The sequence below is a fragment of the Orycteropus afer genome, unplaced genomic scaffold (genome assembly GCF_000298275.1).
Source record: "Orycteropus afer afer isolate SDZICR_OR568_19922 unplaced genomic scaffold, OryAfe1.0 scaffold00466, whole genome shotgun sequence".
Lineage (NCBI taxonomy): Eukaryota > Metazoa > Chordata > Mammalia > Tubulidentata > Orycteropodidae > Orycteropus > Orycteropus afer.
Genome location: NW_006922053.1, coordinates 234,531 through 243,620, shown reverse-complemented (window position 1 = coordinate 243,620; position 9,090 = coordinate 234,531). Strand labels below are relative to the sequence as shown.

General features: G+C 63.2%; 1 protein-coding gene across 1 annotated transcript; it reads left to right on the top strand.

The window, feature by feature from the left end:
• Positions 1-2,663: 2,663 nt before the first annotated feature.
• On the top strand, positions 2,664-7,733 carry PLPP2 (phospholipid phosphatase 2). Its single transcript, XM_007954531.2, has 6 exons — positions 2,664-2,715; positions 4,669-4,820; positions 5,036-5,313; positions 6,840-6,897; positions 7,129-7,305; positions 7,587-7,733. Exons 1-6 carry the CDS (start codon positions 2,664-2,666, stop codon positions 7,731-7,733), a joined length of 864 nt encoding a protein of 287 aa, XP_007952722.1.
• The last annotated feature ends 1,357 nt before the right edge of the window (positions 7,734-9,090 follow it).

Genomic DNA, 9,090 nt, shown 5'->3' with positions numbered 1-9,090 from the left:
GGACCGACACCCTGCCCTCGTGCTGTCGTGAGGTGGACGCGGGGGTTCGTGGGACCGACACCCTGCCCTCGTGCTGTCGTGAGGTGGACGCGGGGTTGCCCGGTGGGTGCTTTGCTTCGTTCTGAGATGGGGACAGGGCGCTCCGTGTCGGCACAGAGGAGCCAGAGTTGCCGCTCTTGCCCACGTTTTCCAAAAGAGGGCGCCCTGCCCGCTCCCTGGGAGGCCCAGCAGGCAGCACGGGGCGCAGGTGGGGGGGGAGCGTGCGCCCACCGGCGTCCCCCGCCTATGGAAGCGAGGGCAGGCTGGCAGCTCGGAGCCCACCCTGCGGCCGGCCGTGCTGGGGCCCTCTGGGGGGACAGACTTCCTCTGCCGCTCCCAGCTCTGTCGTCCCTCGGTCCCGGTAGTCCGGGCTCGGCCTCGCGGGCCTCCGGACCCCGTCCCCCACCCGCCACAGACGGCGCGGGGCCTGACTAGGTTCCGTGGGAGAATCTGTGAGGCGGGGTGTTCGGATCCCAGACCCGGCTGTAGTCCTCGCTGCCCCGCGGGTGTTTGACCCTGCTGCCCGCGGCTTCACAGACTGACCTGAGGGGAGGGCGGGCGGGGAGGCCCTTCCGCCGGGTCGCGCCCGCGCCGGTCTCCGCCCTGGGCCTCCCCGGGTCTTCCCCGCTTGCTGCAGCTCCGGCCGACAGGCGCGCCGCCACGACCTCGTCCAGCTCGCCGACGCCAGCAACGCTGCGCTTTCTCGGCTGAGGGTGTGGCGCCGGCCGCAGGGCCGTGGACGCCTGGTTGCAGAGGTGCGGGTGAGAACGTGAGGGTGGCACTGACGTTCAGGGAGCCCTCACACGCAACGGAGGCGCTCTGGTGGCGCTGTGGTTAAAGCGTTGGCCTGCCAACCGAAGAGTGAGTGGAACCCAGCAGCCGCTCAAGATGAGGCTTCGGAAGGGCCGACCGCCTTGGAAAGCCGTTCATTGGCGGCAGAAGGGACGGCAGGAGGTCTGGTTTTGGCTTTTCACCCGCATTAAACGAACGAGCCCATTGCCCTGAGTTCTGCCTGTTAGGACACAGCAGCACTGGCCCAGAAAACCGCTGGAAAGGGTCTGAGAAAGTCTGGGGCGCGCACCCCCAGCTTCTGGGGGTGTGTGGGAAAGAGCGGCTTTGGGGTGCTCGCCCCTGTCTCTCTGTGACCAGCGACTTTGGAACATTCAGTACCGGAAGCTTCCATCCAGGGCCTTGTCATACCGTGCATGCAGTGCAAGGCGCGGGCGCTGTCTCCACCAGCCTGAGCGAGGGAAGGTGGGGGGCACGAGCCTTGGCCCAGAGACTCCCCTCAGCCCTGCCCTTTGGCTGATGCCAGAGCTACGGGTCAGCGTCTACCGCCCCCACCCCAGCGCCAGCAGGACGGGACCCTCCCACCCCTCGCCCTCAGAACTCCCGGTGAGCCCCCGCACAGCCGTCTGTTTAACCTCTTCCCCCAGGAAGCAAGGTCAAGCGGGAGCTCTAAGTCAAGGGCCTTGACCTTGAGCCGGGGCAGTCCCTCTCTGGACCTCTGTGCCCTGCATCACTAAGAAGGATTACTGGGGAGAGTGTTCAGTGCGGTTGAGAGGCTAGGGGGTGAACCCTAGGTTCTAATCCCAGCACCGCCCCTTCCTGTGTGTGACCTTGGGACGGTGGCCTCTCAGGACTGGCGAGAGGGCGGGGCAGAGATCCCGGTGTCAGGACACTGCAGGCGGCTCCTCCCGCCCTGCTCCCAGCCTCAGCGCTCCAGGCCCGGCTGCCTCCCAGCCAGCTCCCGCCCGGTGGGGAAAGGGCGTGTTTGGTGCCAAGAGTCTGTTGTTGCCCCTTTCCAGTCGCGCCTGCGCGAACGAGTGCCTGTCCCCGGCGCCTTAGTTCGCTCCTGTATGGTAGGGACGGCGAGCCCGACAGCGGTCCACACGAGCGGCCCTCTGACGGCCCTGCAAGGCCTGGGTCCGAGATGCGCGAGGACTTTAGATTCTTGGGAAAGTGAAATCTCTGGCAGATGAATGAACTACGACGGTGCGACAGCTTTAGGCATTTCCGGATTTCAGGTCTTAAGCTTTAAGCACGCTCCCCAGTTCCCAAGGAGGACCGAGAGGTTCCGAGAAACCCGGGGCAGGTGCAGCGGGAGCCGGGGTTCCACGCCCCCACACACGCGGGTCAGCCGGCTCACGCTCACTCACTCCTTTCGTCCTACATTCATTCACGGCCACCGCCTGCGGGGCGCTCAGCCCGCCCGAACCTGGGCGCGCAGCTGGACCCGGACGCCTTCTGGACTTGGAACTGCGGTCCCGGAGTCCCGGTTTCCTGGTCTTGCCAGGGTAGGGGTCACGGACGACCCCTCTCAGCCCAGAGACAGCTCCCCTCCCCACACCCTGGGTCAGGAACTCGGAGGAGACCCAGGGTCCCCGTGCCACCCGCTCACGCCCTCCCCACCCCGCGCCTTCCCGCGCGCTGCCCGCGGGGCGGGGGCAGAGTCCGCCCCTCCCTGGCCTCGGGTCGCCCCGCCCCGCCGCGTCTGCCCTCCCGTCCCCTTCCCTGGGCCACTGGGCCGGGCGCGGCGGCCATGTGACCCGCGGCGAGCCGGGACGCGACGGGACGTCACGGGGCGCGGGTCGGGGGGCGCGGGCGCGGCCCGGGAGAGCGGTATGCAGCGGAGGTGGGTCTTCGTGCTGCTGGACTTGCTCTGCCTCCTGGTCGGTAAGACTCGCGGGACCCAGGTGGGCGGACTCGCTCCCGGGTCGGCCCCGCCCCGCGCGCGAAGGTGTGTGAAGCGGGCGCGGGAGGCGCGGCGCCGCCGGGTGGGAGCGCGGGCAGGGCCGCCACTGCGGCCCCGCTTGCTGGCGCCGGCCCCTGCCCACGTATCCGAGCGGCTCTAAAGGGCCGGGAGCGTCAGGCCAGCACCCCGCGGCCGAAACTGCAGGAAGTCGCCGCCGAGGACGGCTCGCGCCTCCCCTCCCGCGGCGCCCGGGGTGATTCACGCGGGCGGCGGCCGCTGCGCTCGGCGGAGCCGGGACGGGCTGGAGGGGGGCGCGGCGGCGTCACCACCGCGAGGAGCCGCCATCCCCGCAGGAGGCATGCCTGATGAGCTCGGAGGGGAACTCCTGGCCCGGGACGCACAGCCGGCCGGTGGGATTCGCTCCCCGCGGGTGCAGGACCCACCTGCGCCTGCACTCGGGCCGGGGGGCTTGAAGGGCTGGGGGAGCAAGGCCCCGGACAGCGGGCGAACGGGGGACCTCGCGGAACCTCTGCCCAAACCTGTCGGGCTGGTTTGCGGGCCAGCCTGGGGGAGGGGGCGGCCCGAGGCCCCCCGCCGCCCTCCTCCTGGACGGGGAACAAAGGCCGAGTGTTTGCCCTGGGGCGGCGTGGACAATGGCCCGGAATTCTAGCCGCGGGAGGGGGGCTCGGCCCAGTTCGCCCTCCTCCCCCCACGAGGATCGGCGGGAAGGAGAGGGAGGGGCAGCCCATCTGATGGCTTCATCCTCCCAGGTCCCAGAGGGGACCCCTTGTGGGGGGGTCTGGTGACAGGAAAGAAGCGTCGCCGGAGACCACCTGACAGCCCTGGGCACCAGGGTTGTTTATTTGAACATTTATGCTGGGCACCAGGGAAATAATTAAACCAGTTCCTCAAACTGCCAGTGAGGGAGGGCCGGCTAATAGCCCCCTGGCTGAGAGAGGCGGCCAGAAAGGTGTTGGGGCCGTTGGTGTTCAGTGAAGGGTAGCGCGGCTGCCGCGCTGTTCTCCACGGGCTGGTTCTGTGACGGAGAGGAGACCTGGGAGAGGGTGGGGCTGGGGTTGGTGGCCAAAAAAAATCAAGCTCACTGCTATCCAGCGGATTTGACTCATAGCGACCCCTCCTTGGGTGTCCTGGGCGATACCTCTATGGAAGTAGATTGCCCAATCTTTCTTCAGAGGAGTGGCTGGTGGGTTTGAACTCCCAGCCTTCTGGTTAGCAGTCAAATGCCTTAGGCACTAAGGTGCTGCTTGTCTGGGATTTGAACCCGGGACCTCTTGCACCCAAAGTGAGAATCATACCCCTAGACCAACGAGCCAACTTAGTGAAAGCTGCTTGATGTGGGGTTGGTGAAGGGCCCAGAAACCCCATCACCAGTGGCGTGGATTCCAACTCATAGCGGCCCCGTAGGACAGGGCAGAGCTGCCTCCTAGGGCTTCGGAGGCTGTCAGCCTTCAGAGGCAAACCACCTCGTCCTTTTCCTGTGGAGTGGCTGGTGGGTGCTAACCCCTTACCTTACCTTAGCGTCCAAGCGCTTAACCACGGTGCCATCAGTTGGAGTTCCACAGTGACTGGGATGGCGCACGGGGCGGGTACAGGGGGCGAGCTGTGAAGGAGGAGGTGTGTAGCAACCTGGTCCTGAGGCCCTGGGGGAGGGCAGATCAGTCACAGGTTTGGCCCTGGGTGAGCTTGTTTGTCTAAGGAGCCCAGTGGAGGCAGGCAGGGAGTAGGGGGAGGGCTGGACAGCAGGCCTGGGGGGAGGTGGTGTTTCTCTGGGAGCCCTGAGGGGATGCGGCCTCCCATCTGCCAGGCCACCTGGTGTCCTGGGGAGTGGGGGGCAGCCCAGGGGGGAGGCGCAGGCAGGTCTGTGGGCAGGCGGCTGGGGGTAACTGGGGCCTACCCAGAGCCCTTCTCGGCAGCCTCCTTGCCCTTTGCCATCCTGACTCTGGTGAACGCCCCGTACAAGCGAGGATTCTACTGTGGCGATGACTCCATTCGGTACCCCTACCGTCCAGACACCATCACCCACAGACTCATGGCTGGGGTCACCATCACGGCCACCGTTGTCCTTGTAAGGCTGGCGGGTGGAGGCGGGGCAGGTGTGGGGGCTTGACCCTCCACTGGGTCTGAGGCGGGGAGGCATGGCCTGGCTCTGGGGGGTGCTTGTGGGATAGGACCCACCTGGAGTCCTCTGCTCCCCGGCAGCCCCAGGGTGGTCGGGAGCCCCGAACTCCCCTCAGTGGTGGGCCGTGCCCCAGCAGCTCAGGCCTGCCGCTGTGCCCCCAGGTCTCAGCTGGGGAGGCCTACCTGGTGTACACCAACCGCCTGTACTCCCGCTCCGACTTCAACAACTACGTGGCCGCCATGTACAAAGTTCTGGGGACCTTCCTGTTCGGGGCCGCCGTGAGCCAGTCCCTGACAGACCTGGCCAAGTACATGATCGGGCGCCTGCGGCCCAGCTTCCTGGCCATCTGTGACCCTGACTGGAGCCGCATCAACTGCTCAGTCTACGTGCAGCTGGAGAAGGTGTGCAGGGGGAGCCCAGCCAACGTCACGGAAGCCAGGTGGGTCCAGGGGTTCCAATATCACCGAGGGCAGGTGGGTGTACATTAGCCCAGCCAGGGTCACTGAGGCAGGTGGGTGTGTGTGGGGGGTGCCCAGCCAGGGTCACCGGGCAGGTGGGGGGGTGCCCAGCCAGGGTCACTGAGGCAGGTGGGTGTGTGTGGGGGGTGCCCAGCCAGTGTCACCGGGCAGGTGTGGGGGTGCCCAGCCAGGGTCACCAGGCAGGTGGGTGTGTGTGCGGGGTGCCCAGCCAGGGTCACTGAGGCAGGTGGGGGGGGGTGTGCCCAGCCAGTGTCACCGGGCAGGTGGGGGGGTGCCCAGCCAGTGTCACCGGGCAGGTGGGGCTGAGCCTGGCTGTCCTTGGCTCTGACAGTCCTGATGCCAGAGGGACGGCCTCTGAGCTCCTGCATCTGCCGCTTTCTTTCTCTTTAATTTGGTTTAAACTGTGATTTGAGTGAAAGCTTACAGAGCAAATTCATTTTCCATACAACTGTTCCTACACATTTTGTGTCATGACATTGATTGCAATGCCCCACAATGTCACGGCTCTCCCCCTTCCTCCCTGTGCTTACCATTTCCCCGTGTCCCTCTTTCCTGTGCACTCCTGCTGCCTGAGCTGTCTCCCTGTACAAATGCTGCCCTTCTGGTCCCCACGGTTGGTTGCTCCAAGAAGTGTACCTACCTGATATAAATGTTCACCCATATGCCGGTCTGTTGTTTGGCTGGAAGCCACGGGAGTGAGTTCAATTCCAGATCTGAAGGGTGACTAGGGCCATAGTCTTGGGGGTCTCACAGACTCTATCAGATTAGCAAACCTGGTCTTTTTTATGATTTTGAGTTTTTTTCCCACATTGTTCTCCCTCTCTGTCCAGGATCTCCTGCACTGACCCCTTTCTGTGTGGCTGACAGTGGCAGCTGGGCACCATCTAGTTCTTCTGGTCTCAGGGTCATGTAGGCTGAGGTTCGCATGGTCCACTATCCCTTTAACGAATGGTTTCCATGCGTCTTTGGTTTTCTTCATTCTTTGCTTGGGAGAGAGAGGAGACACCCATTGTTGGCCTAGATGGCCGTTTGCAAGCTTTTGAGACCCCAGTCGTTACTCACCAAAGTCGAACGTAGAGCAATATTTTGGTGGAGTATGTTAAACCAGTTGAGCTTGATGTCTACCATGGCCATGGTCCCACTGGCTCTGTGACACTTAGTTTTATTGAAAAAGAACAGGTGAAACTGGCATTGTTAACCTGGTTGGAGGTGCTGGGCGGAGGTCCCGGGAGACAAGGCTGCCGTGTTATTGGTGGGAGACACGGCGGCCTGCCCGGCTCAAGGACTGGCCTGCCGCACGTGTTTGTGGTGGGGGGTTCAAGAGCGGCCAGGCTCAGTCTGAACTCTGTTCCACTGTCAGGAACAAACGCCTCGCACTGACCTGGCGCCGTCCGCCGCCTGCCGGCTCCCTCGGAGGAGCCTCTCTGGCACCGGGTCCAGTACCTGGGGAGGGGCCCTTGCCGACCCCACTGCCCTCTCTTCTCAGGCTGTCCTTTTACTCCGGACACTCCTCCTTCGGCATGTACTGCATGGTGTTCTTGGCGGTGAGTCTTGTGTCTCTGTGGCTGACTCCTTGGGCAAACACAGCCAGTCCCTTCTCTGGGCCTCGGTCTGCCCGTCTGTAAATGGGGAGAGTGGCGATGGTGGGCAGGGCTGCTTTGTCCGTGGGCCCTGGAGCCCCGGGTCTGCCTGCCCCCAGCCTCGGTGCTGTCTGTGTGATGGGTGCCCAGTGTGGCCAGGTGCCAGGCTGCCAACCACCCCCTGCCCCACCCCAGCTCTATGTGCAGGCGCGGCTGTGCTGGAAGTGGGCCAGGCTGCTGCGCCCCACGGTGCAGTTCTTCCTGGTGACCTTTGCCCTCTACGTTGGCTACACCCGCGTGTCTGACTATAAACACCACTGGAGCGATGTCCTCGTAGGACTGCTGCAGGGGGCGATGGTGGCTGGCCTCACGGTGAGCCGTGACCGTGCCCAGAGCCCCCACTCAGAACCCCATTGCTCCGCCCCAGATCCCCTAGCCCCGCTTCCCCCGCATGAGGCTGTAGTTGCTCCCCTCTCCCTCCTGGGGTCGCACTCCCACCCCCTCCGGTTCCTCTCATCCTCCGCACAGTACCCAGCCCCTCTTGGGTGCCCCGTTCCCTGCTCCTACCCAGAACCCCACACCTTTCCCTCTGGTGGCTCCCCTTGCAGGCTCCCGCCTCCGCTCACCCTGCTCCCACCTACTGCCCGTCCCAGGTATGTTACATCTCTGACTTCTTCAAAGTTCGGCCCCCACAACGCTGCCTGGAGGAGGAAGAGCTGGAGAGGAAGCCTAGCCTGTCGCTGACGCTGACCCTGGGCGAGGCTGACCACAACCACTATGGGTACCCGGTGCCCTCCTGAGTCTGGGGCCCAGGCAGGACTGTCAGCTGGGCTGCCACACTGTGCGACCTGGCAGGACCGTCCCCCGGCTAGCCACAATGGGGACCTGGCAGGCCCTGGAAGGGCCCCATTGGTTCTGGTTGGGCAAGGAGGACCTTAGACTGAAGGAGCAGTGAGCGGTTCTCCTCCACCTCCATGCGTAGAACTGGGACTCAGGTGGCTGCAGCATTTGGGGAGACACTTTCCTCATTCCACCCTGAGTGCCCCACTTCCGTTTTCAGGGGTGGGAAGGGGACTGAGAGCCCAGAATGGATGCTGTTTTTGTAATGGATGCTCGTTTTGCTATTTAGTAAAATAGATTGTTCGACACCGTTCTCAGTGCCTGCTCTGTTCCTTGTAGCCCCTTCTGAGGACAGGTTCCTTCCCGCAGAGCTGGAGAGCCACCCCCTGAGTCCTCCTTCTCTGGGACACCTCCATGGGGCAGGCTTGGGGCTCCACACCCACCCTCCCCGAGGCCCAGAGCCCCTCTCTTCACACGCATCAGACCTGCATCGGCTGAGGGCAGCGGAGACACGGTGTCTCAGGTCCTGTGGTTTCACGGAGCCCAGGACCCACGTGGGCTGCAGTAGGTTATGCTGCTTCTCCCACCCAGAGCTGCCGGAGACACTGTCCCACACGCTCTCGGCTTATGGAAAAATGAGTATTTTTCTCATTCCCACCTCCCGGTACAAGGGGGGATTCCTTCTGTTGTTTCTCAGGAGGAAAGTCAGATCCTTAGCCCTGGAAGTACAATTTCTGATGGGCACAGTCTTATGACTTATTTTATTTTTATTTATTTTGTTCCCTTCATCCAAGTTAATAGGTGTCTACCCTCTAGTTAGTGCTCTGCCCCCACCCCCAGTAGCCATCGAAGACAATTCCTTTCTGGGTGACATCACGATCATTATCTTGATGGACACATCGCCCACCTTCTGAGCTTAACTTACTCATGAAAACCCTGCTGGCCATTCGGCGACAGCCAGGAATCAGTGTTGGATTTGTTAGGAGTGATGCAGTATCGTAGGAAGTTGTCCTGATGTTTTTAGAGGTGCATGCTGGAATATTTAGGGGTAAAATGTCATGTCTATGACCCAAAATATTTCACAATACAGAAATATAGAGCAAATAACATGGCAGAAATATTAGCCAGGCAGCGGTCACCCGGGGGGCTCCGAATCATGGCACCCTCCTACACAACACAGCACAGTACTGGCCACTCCATGCCATCCCCACCCTCCCAATCACCAGCACGGTCTGGTCCATCACTGCAGCTGCTGTGCCCATCCACCTCCGTGAGGGTCTCCCTTGCCCTCCTTGGCCCACCACCTTAGCTAATGGG

What these genes read in the sequence shown, in the direction of transcription:
- PLPP2 (XM_007954531.2), top strand. Translation starts at nt 2,664, where the DNA reads ATGCAGCGGAGGTGGGTCTTCGTGCTGCTGGACTTGCTCTGCCTCCTG. An exon ending in TCACGGCCACCGTTGTCCTT is followed by an intron (nt 4,821 to 5,035) that starts GTAAGGCTGGCG and finishes CTGTGCCCCCAG; the next exon opens with GTCTCAGCTGGGGAGGCCTA. An exon ending in CGATGGTGGCTGGCCTCACG is followed by an intron (nt 7,306 to 7,586) that starts GTGAGCCGTGAC and finishes TGCCCGTCCCAG; the next exon opens with GTATGTTACATCTCTGACTT.